Here is a 22,221-nt window from a genome sequence, read left to right on the forward strand (position 1 = left end):
TTTAGACCTAAAATTGGTGGAGGAGTTTAGTAGAATCTGCACAGGTCAACTCTTTCAACTTTGACCTCTTGGAAGACAATATTTTGCCCCAAAACTGATTAAAAAGCTTGCTGAATGTCTGAATACGTTTTATTTAAAATTTCAAATGTTTAAATACAAAATTAGCTGAATAGTTTGCTAGAGACTGCAAACGTCAAATCTTTTGAACTTTGAACCCTTGGCAGCCAAATTTTCGTTCAAAAAACGATTAAAAAGCTTGCCTTATGTCTGAATACACTTTATGTAAAATTTCAAATATTTAGACCAAAAATTGGCTGAGTAATTTGGTAAGGACCGCAGAGGTTAATTTTTTTAAAACTTTGACCCCAATTTTGACTCCTTTACATTTATTGTCTTGCGCTCAAATCATATTATAAAGTTTGGTCCATGTCTAAGTAACCTACATCTAAAATTTCAAGTGTTTTAACTCAAAATTGGCGGAGAAGTTTGGTAGAGTTTTCAAATGTCAAATCGTTGAACGTTGACCCCTTGACAGCCCAATTTCTGGACAAACCCCGATTAAAAAGATTTCCCAAATCTCAATACCCCTTATATCTAATCTCTAGTTTGTAGACTGAAAATTGAAAGAGTAGATTGATAGGGAACTGTACACACACAGACACACACAGACAATTTCACTTTTATAGATATATAGATATCTGCCTTGCTTTTAATACGTATATTTGAAATGTTTTTAATATGTATATCTGGTTAGCTTTTAGTACGTACATCTAGCTAGCTGGTAACAAATACTTTACCTAGCTAGTAATACGTATATCTGGCTAGCTTTTACTGTAAATATGTGCGCCTATTTACCCTGTTAAGGAGGCGAATTGTCACATTATGAATTGATTTTATGTATGTAATATTTTTATTATTTTAGGACACAGAAACCCTTGGTAAGTATATTTTTCTCTTTTTTTCATTGTGTTGTCTCTTTCTGCATTTTTTTGGCAATGGCCGTTTTCCAGTTTCTTTTTCTTATTTTCATTTATTTGTATGTGTTTTTTTTTATTACTTGCTATTTCCATTTTCCTGCATTTTACTTTACGATATTTGGATGTAATATTTCCTCCATCCCGTTATAGTTTCAATGTTAATATTTTCCCTTAAATATGTGCAATGAGAAACAAACGAGAATGCGATTCTTTGATTTAACATTATTATTAACAACTTGAAGAAACCTTCATAATAGAATCATTCTTTCTCTCGGCAATAAGTGTTCTCTCTCTTACCGGTAGAGTTTGGTTACATACAAAAAATAGCATATGGATCAAATAAAAAATATAATATAGAACAAATAAAAATCTACACGGAGACATTTGCCAGCAAAATCGATAGTTCGCTTCATATTAGTTAAAGCTTCTTCATGATAAAAGGTTGTTTAATATTTTCGAAAGATTAGAGCAGGTGAAAATAACGAGCATATATGTTGAACTAAAAAAACAAACATGGGGATTAAATGAACACCTCTAATTAATCCAATAATCATATAAAAGTTACTACGATGACATGCTTGTATATCAATATTTCTCGTAATATTTAATATTTATGAACGCTTTCTTATGAGAAAAGGGCATGTTATAGAGAAAAACAAGTATGTATATATATATATATATATATATATATATATATATATATATATATATATATATATATATATATATGATGAAAATAATGGAAATAGTATTCCAACGAAATAGAGAAATAAAAAAGAACAAAACCGAGTTATGTGTTCTTCAATGTTTCGTCTTTATTTGGAGATTTCTTCTGGATGAATGAAATTAAGATAACAGAAACACCAGTACAATTTTTTTTGTGAAAAGTGTGACGCTGTTCACTTTTAGAAACGGAAAAAGACATTGGAAATTCAAAAAAAGTGGAGTAGCTTGCATTGTTAAAGAGAGGGAGATTTTTAATAACGTTGTATAGTCGTTAATATATTTTGAGAAGATATGATGCAGTTAATATTCTTTCTAGAAAACCATGTCCGTTAAAATTCAAATATAGGTGTGTAACTGAAATGAAATAAGCGTGTTTTTGTTATGTAATTCATTGATTGAGAATATATGTATTAATTATTATAAGAGTTGTTTCTATGGCGTGAGAGGATTACTTTGTGTCTACAATTAAATTATGTTCTTTTAATAGAAGTGTTCTTCTGAGCTTCAATCTATGGTCCCCCTTCGCCAAACTTACACGAGAAGCATTCGTCTAGCTGAAGACACTATCAATAATTTCCCCCACTCTTTATCTGTGCCTAAACCTAAACATAGATTCCATGACCAAAGCTTCTTTCTTAGAACTGCACACCTGTGGAACTCTTTTCCATTTGCCTGCTTTCCTGCTTACTTCAATATGGTTGTTTTCAAGTCCAATGTAAACAAGTTCTTGATTAGCTGTTCCCCTTAAGTAATCTAATTTGCCAAATTTCCACAAACAATTACTACGACATTGCCCCATTGCCCACTGTACAATTATTAATCCTTATCCTCGAACGGCCTTTTGCCTTAATAAGTGGTGACTCCGCTTCTTTCGTATATCCATTTACCTGTATGCCATGTTCTTTTATTACTTAGTATTTACGCTTTCCCATATTTTACTTTACGATATTTTAATGTCATATTTCCTTTATCTCTTTATAGTTTCAACATTAATATTTTTGCTGACCAAGTTTGTCCTGAAGTGCTAATGAGAAATAATACAGAGTGCGATTCCTTGTTATTGCATTGTGTAGAAACTTGCGTAAAGGAGTTCATATTTTTCTTGCCAATGATTGTTCTCTCTTCTATTCACAGTTTGACTGCATATAAAACATAGAATACGGAACAAATGAATAAAATAAAAATGAAAACAGGACAAATAAAATCAACACGGATAACTTTGACGAGAACTCGATATTTCGCCTCATATTAATTAAAGCTTCATCAGAGGAAAAAAAGGTTGTTTAATATTTCCGGAAAAAATATAGAAAGAATGTAACGAGATAATGTATAAGTAAAATTAAAAAGAAATGCGAGAATTAAATGAATGTCTCCATAATAAACAAAGAAAAATTACCACGAATTAAGGAGGAGAGGACATGTTTCATAATATATATATATATATATATATATATATATATATATATATATATATATATATATATATATATATATATATGTATAACATACATACATGGATAATAAGCGATTCACCACCGTTATCTTTGGTAATGACCATTTTACAGCTGGTTTTGTATTCTCTTTTAATGCGTCATTTTCTTTTATGACTTACTGCTTACATTTTCCAATATTTTACTTTACGATATTTTAATCTATTTTTTTTTATCTCGTTATAGTTTCAACATTAATATTTTTGTTCATTGCTAATGAGAAAATAAAAGGGAAACTATTCTTTATATTTAACGTTGTTAATTAACTGTAAAGAATTATGCACAACAGAGTTATTCTTTTCTAGGCAAGAATTGTTCGCTCTCCAATCCACAGTTGGGTTACATACAGAAAAAAAAAATAGTGGATTGGTAAAACAAAACTAATGTAGAGAAATAAAAATCAACATTTAGTCCTCCAGACATGTTCCTTACTGTTTGAGCTATCAACAGATAGATGAGAAAGATTTAAAATAAAACTACTTCACACTATGAATGAATTTGCGCATGCACAAAAGTAATAAAAATATGTTGGCAAGTTGAAATGAACATTTTTGCATTTCAACTTGCCAATGTATTTCTATACGCTTTATCCATCCAAACAAAGATTTACTTGTCATAAATCATTCTCGGCGTATGATTAATATTTCCTGTTAATTTCAGTGTTATGTGACCAGTAGTTTAAGAATTTATCGGTTAAATATTTTCACACAGACATACATCTACATTTATCATATTTCTTAAGTTTCCTCATGAGAAAATGTTGTTTAGCATATATATATATATATATATATATATATATATATATATATATATATATATATACGTACATCTGCCTAACTTTTAATATGTACATCTGCCTAACTTTTAATACGTACATTTGCCTAACTTTTAATACGTACATTTGCCTAACTTTTAATATGTACATATGCCTAGCTTTTAAGACGTTATCATAATAACGCGGAGACATTTGTTAAGTTTACGATAGTTCGACTCATATTTGTTAAGCTTCTTCAGGAGAAAAGGTGTTTGGAATGTCCACAAACAATAGATAGCATATAAATAGAGAATATATAGCAAATAAAATTCAATACGGAGACATGCTTGAAGAAATTAATATACGCCTAATATTTATTAATGCTTTCACATGAAAAATACCATTTACCATTTAATATTTGCGAAAACAATAGAAAGAATGTTAGGATTAAAACAAATCAACACATGTGGAAGAACTGATATTTCGACTAATATTTTTTTTTAAGTTTCTTCATCAGAAAAAGCATTTACAATGATGGCTTAGTATTATCAAGATAGTAACATCTACGAATATTGTTGTGTTTAGAATGATATATATATATATATATATATATATATATATATATATATATATATATATATATACTCTGGGTTTTTTATTCAAAAGTAATGGACTAATGAATTCAACGAGGTTGTTAGATAGTGCCCAATAAAAAGAGCTGATAATACTTGTTTATTGTTACTTGACTTAGCAACTTGACTATTCAAAAGTTCAATGAATAACATTTATTATTACTTTATTATTATTCATTGAACTTTTGAATAGTCAAGTCGCTGCCTGATGATATCTGTTTTTTTATTTAAAAAAGTGGCTATTTGTAGCAGCAGGATGTGACCATGTTTATATAACAATAAACAAGTATATATATATATATATATATATATATATATATATATATATTATATATATATATATATATATATATATATATATATATATATATATATATATATATATATATATATATATTGCTTAATTAAACTTCTTGTTCTATTTTTATAGACTTAAAGAAAATCGAAGATCTTTTGGTAGCAAGGAACATGTCATACATTGTAGCTGGCCGATCGGCAGGTCGATGCGAATTCCCTTCTATTGTTTCCTTGATGATCACGAAGAATATGCGAGGATTTCTATGTGGCGGTACCATCATTGATGCGACACACGTTATTACAGCTGCTCATTGCGTGTAAGTTCAAATTTTATTAAGAACTAACAGGCCACCTAGCGTCGCCCGATCATAAAATACGCTTAAATATTATATTTTAATACATACAGAAACTGAGACATGTACAGGCGAGTAATGTGTTTTTTTCTAAACAGTTCACATCTTGTAAATAAAACAAAATACTCGAGCTGAGATCGGAACCAAAACCTACAGACGATGACCCAAGTATGATAACCATTAGCCCAGCTTGCCACTGTCTTTAACAAGTGTTTTCAAACCTACTTATTCTTAACATAATGAATCTGTCACATGGACGATTCACGCATGCGCATTCGTGAAACAATGGACAAACAGATAAATGCTCGATGACCCTCCCCACCACGTTTTAATTTGGTTTTAATTTTGACCCCTTAACAGCCCTTTGCCCGGATGAAAACAGACTGAAAGTTTTTACATGTCTGAATATCCTATATACCAAATTTCAAGGGTGTAGATCAAAAATTCGTTGAGTATATAGGTTGAGGAGTGTCCTATCACACGCACACACATTGTCACTTTTATAGATATATAGAATATGATTGTAGAATGTACTGCCAGATATTAAGTAAAATCCCCTGTCTACTCTCTTCGGAAGACGAGGAACTTTTCGCTTCCCTATTTCCTCTACCTAACAGAACAAACATTGTGGCTCTATCTCAGCTCTATCGTTATGTTCATGACAGGGGCTCGATAAATTTTATCTAAGCTCTTTGCGCAAACACTTGTCTAGCTACAACAATTACAAACAATTTCCCTTACTCTCTACCTGTGCCTAAAACTAAACGAAAATTCTATGAGCCAATTTTCTTTCCTAGTGCTGTCTGTCTGTGGAACGCAATAGAGTAGGGCTGCTTCCCAGCTGACTATAACATGACGTTATCAAGTCTAATGTAAACAAGTCCTTGTTGAGCCGCCCTCTTAAACAATTAAACCTACCCAAGTTCCACCATTACTGATCATCACGGTGTTGACTCTTCGTCGATCGGTTTCGATTTGCGCTCATGACATCTGCTATATTTGTTGGTAATTTATTATCTATAAACTTAAGCTCTCCTATTTAAAAAGAAAATTGTCACTGACAAACAAGTGAACAGACACGCAGAGAAAATGTCCCTTATAGTAAACTAGCATCGATACCCGACGTTGCCCGGATGACTATGAAGTTTGGTTTAGACACAGCTGGTGTACTAAATATATTGAGCAATCCCCAGAAAAGAACGGAATCGCCCAAAAAAAAAAACGAAGTAGGTGACAACTTCCCCACCAGATATTCCGGCAGCCCGTGCGCTGGTCTTCCCTCTCTCCCTCCCTTCAAAACATAAATGAATCAAAACAACTTTCCTTTCAATTAAAATAGCAGTGAGTGCCCATGCAGTCGCAAAAAAAAAACCCGCGGTAGGCCGTCTCGAATCTCAAACGCGGAAAAGTAAAAGAAGGGGGAAAAAAAGCTAGCACAACCACGACGACTTATGACGTCTTGACACTGAAGAATAACGGTTTTTAAACATGCTTTCAGTTTGCTACGCGTGCGTGGCTTGCGAAAATCGCGACGCGAAAATTGACCCTCCTTGCAAGAAATGGTCCAATTGACCACGCAGATAATTTTTTTTTTTCTAATTTTCACATATTGTACGTCCGAGACATGGTTCTTTCAGATGGTATCAGTTTTAACTTGGTCCGATGCGAATGATGAAAGGTTTTAGTAGACATAAACACCACACACACACACACACACACACACACACACACACACACACACACACTAACACACAGACATCTTGCCTTTATATAATAGATTATGTATATATCTATCTGGTGTCGCGACTATAATATTACTTCAATGTCTGAAACTGAAACTAAACTGTTACTATTTTTTAATATCCAATTCAGTTTATTCAGTTTATTATACTGCTTTAAGTTAATGTATTATCTCTCAAGGAGGTTAGTATAGTTTATATTCTGTTCTCAATATGACATCCTTTCAAGCATTATCTCCACCTTTTTAGAAAGGGGATAATTTAGCATCTGGTCTGTAGTCATGGTATCATATTATTTACAGTTTTTGAATAATTATCTGTAATGTTCAAATATCTCTATGAAAATTAATAAGATGATATGATCGTTCACGTACGCTTGTATTATTATATATTTTCTCTACCCTGCAACCTCTCTCCCACAGAAGAGACGTTGCGATCCTATCCTTGTTTTATCGTTATTTCCATGGCAGGTGCTCGTCTGAACTCCAATCTCTGGTCCCCCCTCGCCAATCTTTTACCAAAAACACCCGTCTAGCCGAATCCACTGTGAAAAATTTCCCCCACTCTTTATCTGTGCCTAAATCAAAACGTGGATTCCATGAACAAAGCTTCTTTCTTAGAACTGCACGCCTGTGGAACTCTGTTCCGTCTGCCTGCTTCCCACCTTACTACAACTCGGATGTGTTCAAGTCCAACGTTAACAAATTCCTAATGAACCGCCCCCTTAATTAAACACTTCATCAAATCTCCACACTAACGTAATATACTTGCAATAACCCTTATCCCTGAGTGGCTTCTGGGCCTTGATAAGTGGTGACCACTGTGTAAAAAAAAATTTATAGTATTTATATTATACTAGCAGGAAGACACGACGTTGCCCGGGATTGAATGGTGATGAACGAATATTCCACACTCCTATATTTTTATTGTCATCGAAATCCGTGAGATGACCCGGGAGGAAGCTTCACATCCCTCCATGCAGTAACTTAGTCTAAAATATATGATATTCTACATTGCACTCTAGAGAACCATACTGTTTCTTTTAGAAATTTATTTTTTATAAACTTCTTTCCAGTTAACGAAAAAAAAAACATTAGCAAATTTACGTGCAGGTTTGAACCTACAGATTATGTCATACAAAAAAAATACAAAAAAAACATGCTATCAACTTGCCCACAGTAGAATTTTCACGGCCCGTAGTTCTATCATTGTTGCTAAGCGACGACATGGAAAAAATGGGTTTATCGATTATAGATAAATTAAAATAACGGTTTCGATTATTGATTATCAGTAATTATCGGGGGTATTCTGAAAGAAAACTTAACTAAGATCGCTACCAGACTTATACACTAAAGTTCTCTAAATTTAAAAGAAAATCTGTTCAGCCGTTTCGGTGTCTATAAGGAACGAACTCACACACACACACAGAGCCAAAGTTGCATTTATATAATTGTCGAGATTATATTTTCTATTAATCGGTAATTAATATGAACAGGGCCGATAGCCATTAGTCGCGTGCTCCCATGTAATGAATGAATGCGTGAATGTAGGATTGACATGAAATTCTTAAAGATAAACTAAAATGACCGAAAAATGGGCTGAAATGACTTAAATAAATAAAAAGTAAATGATGACTTAGAATGACTTTAATGAACTTTAGGATTAATTGAATGACCTTAAGAATGACTTGAATGCTTAAAAAATAACTGAAATCCTTCAAAAACAACTTGAATCATTTGGAGAATGACTTGAATGGCCTTGAGATTGACAGTTTGTAAAGTGGGTGATCATTTTACATTAAATTAATACAGAAAAGTGATCCCCACTTTATATCACAAAAATTATTTGATTTACGGAATTTGAAACGCTATATTAGCTATGTGGCCAAGGAAAAGTTACAAATATAAGTACAGCATGGAGTAAGAACAGATACTACACTTTGATTTTGGCCAAAAGACCAAGAAAAGGGTATTTATTTGCTCCCCCATCGAACAAATTAGGTACAAGGCCGATTTTTAATGTGAGGAGTGGAGGGAAAATGGAGACCAACTCCCCGGGGAGTAGGGGAGCTGGATAGTGACAATTGGTATGAAGGGTTGCCCCTATATTGACCAAGGTCTGATATGTGAGGTTACCCGCACATATGGTATTTGCTTGCAGTATCTGCCGAAACAGATTGTATTTATTTGCTTCCCCACTGAGCAAATTAGGCACAAGGCCGTTTTTTAATGTGGAGATAGGGGGGGGGAGGGAAATGGGGGGACCAGCTCCCGAGAGGTGGGAAATGGGAGCTGGATTAGTAACTGTTGGTATGAAGGGTTTCCTCTACATTGACCAAGGTCCGATATGTGGAGTTACCCCCCACATATGGTCTTTGTTTGCAGTATCTGCCGAAACAGATGCTACACTTTGATCTCGGCTAAAAGGCCAAGAAAAACTTAAAAGGCTAAGAACAGCATCTATTAACAACAGACCTTTGATCTTAAACAAAAAGGCCAAGCACAAAAGTGTTACGGACAGACCGACAGACCGACCGATGGAGTGACTTATAGAGTCGCTTGCACGCGACTAAAAATGAATCTAACTCATGCTCAATCTCCTCTTGTGATATTAACCTATGTCCATCTAAATGGTTTTTGTAATCCTTAAAATAAATGATAATCTAAGAGAGCTTGGTCGTGAGAATACGCATGATGGGGAAAGACTTCCGAGCAAAATTCTCATAGGAGATATTTAGTCGACAGTGCTGTATAAGGGCGAGAATTATCATGATGAAAGATGTCTTATTTTCTGTTGACTAAAGAAGGTCGTTTTCAGGTCAACATATGTAAAAATATTCCAGAAAAATATGAAGGATGCTTTAATAATCTGAAAGAGTGTGTAAATTAATATCTTAAAGGGTATATAATTAATGTTTATCAAGCCTCCGTTCAGTCTCAGGAGACAATGGGCACCCCTGTAAGGGCAGCTGCGCATGTAATTGTGAGCAAGGACTGCGCAATCTCCAACCACACCTCTCCACCCTAACCCTAACCCTAACCTCTCCCGAATCGGAACTACTCGGATCCAGTGGCAAGGAGAGGCTCAAGTCTGTAAACAATGCCAAGATAAGCGGATAGCACATACAGCGCCTGGAATTCCAAAATGGTCACTCATTTTTGTACTGACCGGGCTAAACGTTGCTTAACTTCGGTTATATGATGGAACATGATTATGCCGTTAAGTCTCCGTTTGCACCGGTCTCCGCTTGGTACAACAGATAAAAGTGATGAGAATATTATCTCTAAATGGCAGTCCTCGGGGGAAGGGTTAAGATTTTATGATACTAACAATACAGTCTTCTACCCGGTAATGATATGATATTTACAATTAAATACTTGCCTCCCCCACCCTGCTCACGAGATCAGAGTTAAACACAAAATCAGTTGATGTTTTTTTTTTTTTTTTGTGGAGAAAATGAAGCTACCCGAGAAAAGATATTGAATTTGAATCAAAAGTTTCATTTGCTCAGTTTAAAAGATTTCACTGACTCTGCACATAACAGATACTGCACTTTGATTATATTGCGCGTCGATGATTTTAAACTGGTTGTTTTCCCCGTCTTTTCCTTAATAGCGCTTCCGGTGTGCAAAGGATTCTGGTCAACATGGGATCCAATTACAACCAAATGCCAAAATACGTCGGCCAGGTTACTAACATTGCCGTTCATCCAAGCTTTTACACGTCACCAAAAGCATTACGTACGTATTAGTCCTTTTTTATTTTTCGTTGATTACTCACTAGTAGAGCAACCCGCTGTTACCCGGGGCAAAAGTGTAGCATTTCTATTTAAACTTCTATCTCTCTACCTCTCTTTCTTTTACTCATCCCTGTTTTTCACTCCCACTCCCAAACCTATCTTCCTCCTATGCTCAGCCTATTCCTTTCTAGATGGACATACACACGCATACACACATACAACTCTCTTTTATGTTATAGCTTCCTCGTAAAATTAATTAGCATTTTATTTTCAAATTACTGCATAGTAATAACGAAACAAACAAAAAAATCCGACCACGTGACGAAATCTAGCGTAGTGGTCCGTCATTGTATAATAGCTGTGTTAACGGTGTTCGTGTTTAGAAATCTATGAATAGAATCTTCGTGTATGTGTATTATACGCGTATTGGCAAGGACTATTTCGCAAGCTTTTCTAAAAGTATTGTGAAATCGAATAAAAGGAAGCCAATTTAATAGGACGTTATGTCAAGACACTCTGTTTTCATGCTATTTGTATGCGAAGTCAGCCATTTCGGTGCAAGCTGAGGTGTTCGTTTTTGCGACAGTCTGCTATTCCTGAAACTTAGTATACGTAATCGTAATATGTATAGTTAGCTGCCGGGTTGCGTATAAACTGTGATTTCAATAAACGGTTAAGAATAAGGGAACAGTCATTAAATAAATATATAACCTAAATATATTATGTATAAAAGTAATATGTTGAAAGGGCTTGCTTCCGTAGAGTCTCACACGGTCAATATCTGCAATAAAGAGATGAAACTTTAAGGTCATGAATGCATAAGAATGCAATTTGCAATCTCCTTCAATCAATCCATGCCGATTACAAATAGGAGGTCTTACTTTTGGAGAGTGCTTTGTAATTATTTCGTTAGCTGATTTGTATCATTTCCATATATTTTTTAAATTTTGTTTTTCACATAGTTCAGACGGAAAGCGTTTACGGCTGATTTTAAATTTAACTCCTAGGTATTTAATACATACTGTTCCATTCGAAATGTACGGAACACATTAGTAAAAAAAAACAAAACAAAAAAAACACCACCAGCGCCAGCACCACCACCACCAACAACAACATAATAATAATAATAATAATAATAATAATAATAATAATAATAATGATATTCATAATAATCATCATAATAATAATAATAATAATAATCATAATAATCATAATAATCATAATAATAATGATAATGATGATAATAATAATCATAATAATAATAATAATAATAATCATAATAATAATAATTACATTAATCAAAATAATAATAATAATAATAATAAGACTGATAATCATAATAATAATAATAATTATCATAATAATAATAATAATAATAATCATAATAATAATCATAATAATAATCATAATGATGATCATAATAATAATCATAATAATAATAATAATAATAATAATTATAATCATAATAATGATAATAATAATAATCAGAATAATAATAATAATAATAATCATAATAATAATAATAATAAACATAATAATAATAAACATAATAATAATAATAATAAACATAATAATGATAATAATAATAATAAGCGCGAAGAACAATACCGAAAAAAATTGAAAAAAAAATAGAATGAGGGAGATACAACCGATACAACCGATAACAGTAATGAAAATCAGAAATATTAAGGAAACCCCTTGAGTGCGGAGACAAATACCACACATAAACTGCAGACACAAATCGGACACGCAGAAACAGCTACAAATGTAAAGCATAAAGAAACATCACATGGAATCATGAAAACTACACTAAAATGCTCCCTTTTGTGTGTGTGTGTGTGTGTGTGTGTGTGTGTGTGTGTGTGTGTGTGTGTGTGTGTGTGAGGGAGACAGTGACCATGAACGGGCACAACACCAAATAGTGAAGAGGGTCAAGAATGATGGAAAGACCAAGGAGATAAAGCACTAGCCAGAGCTCCGTTGATTGAGTGAAAGAGGACTGGGACCGGATGGAAGGCTTATTGCCATCCAAATCCTAGTGAAGACTCGTTGGTCAATGATAAGCAGCTGTTGCGATAGCGTAAATTCTGATGCAAAGGTTATCAAAAGAGGTGGAGAATGCTAAAAATCTGAGGAGACTTATTGTCCCTCGGACTCCACAGAAAACAACGAGTTGTTCTCAAAAGAGCAATCTTTGATGGCCGTTGTGACTACTTCTAGTGAGTAAATAACAATCTACATGAATGGCAATCGTATACCAGTCATATAGAAAGTGCAACAAAAGTAAAATAAAAATAAAATCAAGAAAACTGAAACTGCCAAGTTGTAGGCTGACTACGCTTTCCCCTGCTCACTCTTATCCTCTTCCCTCTTCCTCCCTCTTCCCCCCTCTCCTCTTCCTCTACACCTTCCTTCCTTCTTCACCTTCCTCTTCACTTCCTTTCTCCCCCCCCCTTCAATCCTATAGCCCCCCCCCCACAAAAAAAATTATAATGCTGGCACCGTCTGGTACATATCGAATAATCGAAGGGTCAAGGAGGATGAAAAGACCGAGGAGTGAAAGCACTTGCGCGACCTCCACTGGATAAGGAGACTGGGACTTTGGAGACGCTTATTGCCACCCGAATTTCAGAAAAGACCAATGACCATTGCCAGCGAGAAATCAACAGTAAACGATTATTGCGATTACGCAAATTTATTTTCCAAGTTTATTGAACGAGGTGAAAGGCAAATCTGTGGAGACCTGTTCTTACCCAAATTCTGGGAACACCACCTGTTGTTATCAGTGAGCAGTCTCTGATGATGAACAGTGTGAGAACTAGTGACTGAAATAATAATAATAATAATAATAACAATAATAATAATAATAATAATAATAATAATAACAAGGGAGATCTGTGGAAATTCCACAGGGACTCATTCATATGTAATATATTGAAGTTGGCATTCTGTAGATGGTCAGTGTAAATTACGACGCTCTGATATTATTGTAGCTTTTTCGTTAAAACTGCCAAAGTATTTATCCAAGCTAATACGAACACCCAGCAAAGCCCGGTCGTAAAGCACGCTTAAATATGATACTTTAATTCTTGCAAATTTCGTATATATTATTATAGAGGTGATGTTCTATCGATTTTTATATATTATAAAGTTGCGATTTCAAAAATAAACAAAATATATCCATATGACTTGGGTGCATTAGCTTGAATCGAAACCGAAATGAAAACTCATGAAAAAAAAAAATATATATATATATATATATATATATATAACTTGAGTTCCTTGCTAATGCAGTCAGAGATGGCTTTGTGGCCGGGTCCGAATCTCTCGACCGGTGATAATCGTGACTCCTTGCACTAATGATTCCCGAAAGAATGAAACGCTAATGTCTGTAGGTATGAAAAAAAAATAATTATAGTAATAATAAATAATTTTAGTGATAATTACATATATATATATATATATATATATATATATATATATATATGTATATATATATAAGTGAACGTATCTATGTGTCTGTCTGTGTACATTTCCCTACGCAATAACTACGCAATAACTCTGTCAATTTTCAGTCTACAGACTCGAAATTTGATATACAGCGTAGTGAGATTTGGGAAAATCTATGTGATCGGTTTTCGGCCAGAAATTTGGCTACTAAGGGGTCAAAGTTCAACGATTTGACCTTTGAGAACTCTACCAAACTCCTCCGCCAATTTTAGGTCTAAACACTTGAAATTTTAGATATAGACATGGATCTAACTTAATAACTCGATTTGAGCCCAAGACAATAAATTTTAAGGGGTCATAATAGGGGTAAAAAATTGACCGTTTTTTTTTATTTGTTTTTCTTTTTCTTTTTTTGCTCAGCATACACCTCCAAATACTCTGGCAAGGCCGCGCACCCATGTTAGTATATCTATAAAAGTAAACGTGTCTGTGTGTCTGTCTGTGTACATTTCCCTACGCAATAACTCTGTCAATTTTCAGTCTACAGACGCGAAATTTGATATACAGGGTACTGAGATTTGGGAAAGTCTATGTGATCGGTTTTCGGCCAGAAATTGGGCTGTTAAGGGGTCAAAGTTCAACGATTTGACCTTTGAGAACTCTACCAAACTCCTCCAACAATTTTGGGTCTAAACACTTGAAATTTTAGATATAGGTTCCTTGGACATGGATCTAACTTAATAATTTGATTTGAGCCAAAAACACTAAATGTTAAGGGATCATAATAGGGGTCAAAGTTAAAAAATTGACCGTTTTTTTTTTGCTCAACATACACCTCCAAACGGGCTGAAATGCTAGTATATATATATATATATATATATATATATATATATATATATATATATATATATATATATATATATATATATATTTTTTAAAGTTGAAAAACTTCCAAGACTAAACATATAAATGTGTTTTATTCTTTTTTTTTTATTGGGCAGATAATGATGTAGCCATGCTGACTTTAGCGAGACCAATTCCATTCACTGGTTGTATTCGACCCATTGCTATGGCAAGGGCTTCTGACTCATTTGAAGGCAAAACATGCGTTACTGCCGGATGGGGGAAAACTGGATGTGAGTAGAAAATATTTTCTCCGTGTTTAATTTTTATTTATTTTTATTTATTTTTGTCTTTTTTTTATCGTTTTTTTTTTCTGTTTTTATTTATTCATTTTTTATTATTATTATTATTATTTTACTCCTATTCACTCCCAAAGAAGTCCGGTGCCAATTGCAACTGATTTTTTTTTTCTAGTACTCAAAAAACTTCTACACGAGTCCTTACGTTGATTGGAAAAAGCAATTGTGAAAATGATATTCTCCGGAAGGTTGAAGGTTCAATTCTCAGTGTGGGTGACCGAAAAATATAATTGCAAATTACTTAAGATCTCTATCCGGTCATGACTGATAAGAAAGAAAGTATGCTACTTTTTTTTTTTTTTTTTTTTTTACATTTTCACCCCAAACAAGGCGCATTGCCACTTTGGTTTAGGGGGCTACTATCAGGGGCAGCAACTACTGTGGGCACTATGTTGGGATTTGGGCAGCAAGATGTCGGTTCACGTTGCACTTGGACTTCTGCGTGGCAGTACAGTTGGGGAAGCAGGAACTTGGAATGGAATTCCAGAGTCTAGCGGTTCTGGGGAAGAAACTACTGGAGTAGAAAGATCTTTTACATCTAGGGACCTCTACTGTGTGGGGGTGGGATTTAGCTGCCTGTCGGGTTTGTCGAGGGTGTCTACGTCGTGGAGGCACCAGTGTCTGCACTTCGTCAGAGCATTCACCATTAAAATACTTGTAGAACAGGCAGAGGGATGCAACGTTTCGTCGATGGGACAGAGGCTGAAACTTAGATGCCAGTTCAGGGCCTATCAGATTCAGAGACTAGTAGCAGATGCACCAGCCCAAATGTGACAACAATACTCCATACATGGGCCAATGGTGGCCTTATAGAGGTACATGATACTTTCAGGTGTCAGCAGTTTTCTAGCACGGTAGAGAGAGCCTACCTTTTTCGCAGCGGCCCTGGCAATGTTTTCAATATAATTGTTCCAACTCATGTTTCCTGTGAACGTTAGGCCGAGGAGTTTGGAAGATGTACTCTCAGACAGGGAGTCGCTGGCCATTGCTATTGGTGGCAGAGAAGGTTTCTTGTAATTATTGAAGGAAACCAGTTTAATCTTGGCAACATTGAATGTGACCATCCATTTATGTCCCCATTCCACTCCAGATTGGAGATCATCCTCTAGTGTTTTTGCCATTTCTTTAGATATGTGTTCACTTGTTTTCCTGTCATGCCTGTTATAGAGTGTAGTGTCATCAGCATATATACCCATCTCAGAGGCAGTTTTGTCGGGGAGGTCATTAATAAATATTAGGAATAACAGAGGTCCAAGGATAGACCCCTGAGGCACTCCCGCATTTATATCACACTGTTTAGATGTACGACCGTCGAGGATAACCTGGATTTTTCTCTTATCTAAGAAGGATTTAATTATGTAAAGTGATACCGTATGATTTAATTTTCCTGAGGAGATCCTTGTGCCATACCCTTTCAAAAGCCTTAGATATATCTAGAGCTACCGCTCTGCCCTCCCCCGCTTTGTCCAGTGAATGGTATATACGTTCAGAGATTACAGTGAGGATGTCAGCTGTGGAACGGGCATGTCTAAATCCATATTGTTTGTCAGTCAGAAGTTTAGCATCTGTAAGGTGTCGGACTAGAGCATGGATAATTATGGTCTCAAATATTTTGGCAAAAAGTGGGAGGAGGTTAATGGGGCGATAATTTGATGGGTCAGTTCTTTCACCAGAATTCTTAAATATTGGTACCACAGAAGCAGTTTTCCAACAGCCCGGAAAGCATGATTCATTAAGGCATTTGTTGTAGAGTTTGGAGAGAACTGGGGCTACTTCGGCTGAGCACCTTTTTAATAGCACAGCTGGGATGAGATCAGGTCCACATGGTTTTGAAGTGTCAAGGTTTTTTATGATAGCAGGGGTGATTTTTAGATCGTCTAGCAGGGCGTCTGTCCGCAAAGGCAGGGGTGGTTGGTAGGCTCCAGTGTGGAGTTTGAGGCAAACCGGCTGGCAAGCATATTAGCCTTGTCGCTTGCTGAGCAAACAACCTCGTGATTGTTGGTTAGTGGGGGAATTGTTGATTGCCCATTATTTTCTACACTGTTGTAGATTTTCCAGAAGTTACGATTTCCTCATTTTTGTGCTTCGATGAGTTTTTTAGTGGTTTCAGTCAATTCTCTCTTAGCTGTCGCTATTTCTTTCTTAACGTTACTTCTAGCTTCTATATACTTCTGTTTGTTTGAACTGGACCTATGTCGGTTAAATCTGCGGTATGCATGCTGCCTTTGAGCAATGGCAGTTGCGCAAGTCGAAGTAAACCATTGGGGAGAGTGGGGCTTGCTATAAAATTTCCGCATGGGAACATGTGCTTCCATTGCTGTTTTGAACCATTCAGTGGTCTCATTTGCGCTCTGTACAGCAGTGAAGTAATTAAATGTTCCGTTCGACGTTCCGTCCAAATTCCCGAGTCCGACAGAAACATTTCCGAGTTCGACAAGATGCACTTGAAGAAGGTCGGAGGTTACATCGACCAAGACGTTATGAAAATGGCACTAAAAATTAGAACAGTAGGCCGATAAACCCAAATAATAGGAATAACAAACTTGTATCTCCAAAATTCAGAACATCGTGCTTAAAATAATGACATTAACTATGAAATTATATAAAGCGCCAAATAAACAAATAACTAAACAAAAGAAGAAAAAAGTATATACGTATTGATGTATACGTGGATTTGTATGTATGGACATGCGTTTTTTTTGTTTGTTTGTTTGTTTTTACATAGGGGTAAGCGCTTCTCAAGGCCCGGAAGCAACTCAAGGATAAGGATTAATGAATTGTAGCTGGAAGATGAGACAGCACCTCGATGATCAGTAATGGTGGCACTTGGGAAGGATTAAAGTATATAAGACGACGGCGAAACAAAAACTTATTTATGGGTGCATATGTGAGCACACACACACACACACACATGTATATATATATATATATATACATATATATATATATATATACTAGCAGAAGTACCCGTCGTTGACTGGGTTCAAAAAGAGCCTACATAAAATGGATTGTGATTGATGAAAGTATGATAGGTTATGAAAAGGAGGTAGTTGTAAAGAGATAGGTTTTGATACTCAAAAATTTTACCCTAAGCAAAATATGATGAAAGTAAAGATAATTTTCGCGAAAATATATTTTTATATCAACTTTGTTTCCATTCGTAGCCAAGAGTGACCAACAAAATGATGTTTCCTTACAAAGAGATATGTTATATATATATATATATATATATATATATATATATATATATATATATATAAATATACAAGAAATAAATGTTACCATAGTCAATAAGATTTACTTTTATGGTAGAAAAGTTCGTTGGTTTGTATTTTTAAGTAGTTTGTAAAAAAAAATTTTTTTCAATTCAGGAACAGGTTTTAAAAAAATCAAATGACAGCGACTTTTAAATGGAGAGCCCCGTTTTCCATTTGAAGGAGAGGCACCTGAGCATTCTGTGTTAACAATTTAAGAGAGTTCCGCCAACATAAGGAATATTTATAAACATATTTTAATGTTTTCCGTTATTTTATGCTTGAGGAATATTCGATTATGGCATGTGTAGTTTATATAAAAATTCATTTAAGTAGTTATCGCCTCAAATTTAAATTAAAAAATATTTCAAAACAAAAAAAAACATGAACTGAACTTTTACTGACTATGGTAACATTTATTTCTTGTATATTTATTTTTTAGGGTAGTCGTTCGTTGGCTTTTCTGCTAAACACTCTTACTAAATAATATTAACGAAATAACAAACAAAGCAACAACAACAGTTTTGACAAATAATGAAGCTTTACTTTCTTTAGTAAAATAATTCAGAACAGCAAAATGGGACATCAAAAAAGTAAACACGTAATTACTTTAGTTTTTTAAAGAAAGAATTGATATAAATATGAATGAGAAGAAAATGGCGCCCTTTTCATGCAGAACAGCTTCGTTCAGTTTTATAGTATTGAACGGTGTAGTATTGTACCTTCGTATTCAGGTTTGTACTATTGTAATGTAAAGAACACACAGAAAGGATTGTAATCTACTGAATTCATTCTAGTACACTGACCAAAAAGCTTAAACAGATATATAAATAAAAATAAAAAGGTTATGTAAATGTTTTTAAAAAGAAACGTAATCACGTGAGCAGGAATTTTTCCTGCTTTTACATGATAAAAAGTAATGTTCTTATATTTTATTATTTATCTATTTATCTATTTTCGAAAGATTGCCACGTGCACGTGGAGAAGGAAAAAAAACAGAGTTATGCACAATTTGTGTCGAGAATTGTTTAAAGTTCCGACTATTGTTTTTTTTTTTTTGGCTTTCACTTTAATAAAAACGTGAATTTATGAGGTGAATTTATTCGACACAATATGATTCAACTAAAAAAATAAATAAAAGCTAATGTGAATTAAGATTAAAGTTAACGTGTTATTAAACATTATTTATTATTTAAAAACCTTGTTAAACTTTGTGACATATTTACATTCTATGGAGGTCAGCGCGAACGAACACCTAATAATTTTATTATACCATATTTCTTCAAACTGAAACATAATTATCAAAGTATACTTTCGCAAATAGATATCAAAAGTGTTCGTTAAAGTTTGTGCCATATTTCAATGGAGTACAGGCGCGAACGCAGACCCCACAATTTTATTATACCATCCCTATTAAAGTTGAAACATATTATCAAAGTATTCTTGTGTACATCTATATTAAAAACCCTTGTGAACGTTTTTTTTGTTGTTGTTGTTCATTTTTTATTTCCATACTTTTGGGGCAGGCGCGAACACAGACCCCACGATTTTTATGAACCACCTATCTGCCAGATCAAACATACCCATTCCTGATCCTCGATACATATCCATATATATATACATATATATGCATATATATACTTATATATATTCATATATATACATATATATGCATATATATTCATATATATATGCATATATATACATATATATGCATATATATACATATATATATGCATATATATACATATATATGCATATATACATATATATATGCATATATATATATACATATACGTATGCATATATATACATATATATACATATATATATGCATATATGAATATATATGCATATATATGCATATATATATACATATATGAATATATATATACATCTTTATACATATATGCATATATATATGCATATACATATATGAATATATATACATATATATACATATATGCATATATAAACAGATATATACATATATGCATATATATACATATATATACATATATGCATATATATACATATATATATATACATATGTATACATATATGCATATATATACATATATATATGCATATATATACATATATACATATATATACATATATACATATATATACATATATATGCATATATATACATATATATGCATATATATGCATATATATACATATATATGCATATATAGAGAGATATATATGCATATATATACATATATATGCATATATATACATATATATATACAATATATATATTTATATACATACATTATATATATGTATATATACATAGATATATAAATGAAATTAGAATTACAATTAAGTTTACAAAGATAATCTAAAATAGCAAACTTAAAATATATTATAAATATTAAAGACTTAATATTTATAAAATAATTCTAACCATATATATATATATATATATATATATATATATATTACAATAGAAAAATGTGAGCATGAAAAGTAAAGGACTAGTTGTTAAAACTAAAAAAGTAAAGGACAAGATATTCTAGTATTAATAAATTTATAACATGAAATAATGCAGCATTATAATTGATTAATGTTACAAATTGAATTTATAAAAATCTTTATGCTGCAATATTTTGTTATAAATTTATTATATTTTTTCTAAAATACCTTGCGCTTTTTTCTATTGTAATCCATGGTTTTCCAGGCTTCCAGTAAATTCACTTGTTCTTTGTTTAATTTCAGTCTTATTTTTTGCCCCCATAAACATAACATTCGCATATGTAACAATAATGTACGACACTCGTCTGCTTTCAATAAAATCACACCAATTATCCCCCTTTCATTCTTCCATTATCTCTGTTTCACTTGTTACTTCTCTTTTCGTGAGAGCGATGAATTGGTAGCGACTGTAGTCGCTGAAGCAATGGTTGCTTTGGAAACCAATCATAAACAACGTCGCTCACATCCTGACGTTTTTTTTTACGATTTTGAACACGGGTAAATTCATCATAACTTTTGTTTTACTGAACAAAAATTTTTTTCATAATATCGCTGAGAAGGTGCTCTATAAACTGCAATAATTGTTTGAAATTTGTTCGAAAAATGAGTGAGCGGTGAAGCTTTAAATCAGTTCGAAATCACTAAAACTGCCACTTAACCTTATATTCAAACACAGTAGTGTTTGAATTATATATATATATATATATATATATATATATATATATATATATATATATACGGGGAAATTCTTTTTTGGTAAAATATGTTTTTATTCAATTATATTTCACGCTTTATGTATACCAATCCTTTTTGAGTAGAAGCTCAATTTATCCTAAATATTATAACAGAAAAATAAGAAAAATAAATATTTGGATCTTTGAATCTAACTATACTGTTATTCTTTATATATATATATATATATATATATATATATATATATATATATATATATATATATATATATATGCTAGCAAATGTACCCGTCGTTGACTGGGTTCAAAAACAGCCTACAGAAAATGGACTCTGATTAATGAAAGTATGATAGGTTATGAAAAGGAAGGGTTGTAAATTTGGGTTGAATTTGGGAGTATCAAAACCGAAGCAAAATATCTATATTAAAAAAC

The 22,221-nt window shown here is 33.2% G+C and overlaps 1 protein-coding gene across 1 annotated transcript in view; it reads left to right on the forward strand.

Annotated features, from left to right (window-relative positions):
- LOC145241657 (chymotrypsin-like protease CTRL-1) overlaps window positions 1-22,221 on the forward strand; it is a 43,598-nt gene that overhangs the window by 18,161 nt on the left and 3,216 nt on the right. Inside the window, exons 2-5 of the mRNA XM_080104792.1 lie at window positions 923-938; window positions 5,010-5,193; window positions 10,584-10,708; window positions 15,159-15,293. Coding sequence (XP_079960918.1) covers window positions 923-938; window positions 5,010-5,193; window positions 10,584-10,708; window positions 15,159-15,293 — 460 coding nt within the window. The remainder of the gene's footprint in view (window positions 1-922; window positions 939-5,009; window positions 5,194-10,583; window positions 10,709-15,158; window positions 15,294-22,221) is intronic.

The sequence above is a fragment of the Euprymna scolopes genome, chromosome 20 (assembly GCF_053919585.1).
Source record: "Euprymna scolopes isolate OS-2025 chromosome 20, ASM5391958v1, whole genome shotgun sequence".
Taxonomy (NCBI): Eukaryota; Metazoa; Mollusca; class Cephalopoda; order Sepiida; family Sepiolidae; genus Euprymna; species Euprymna scolopes.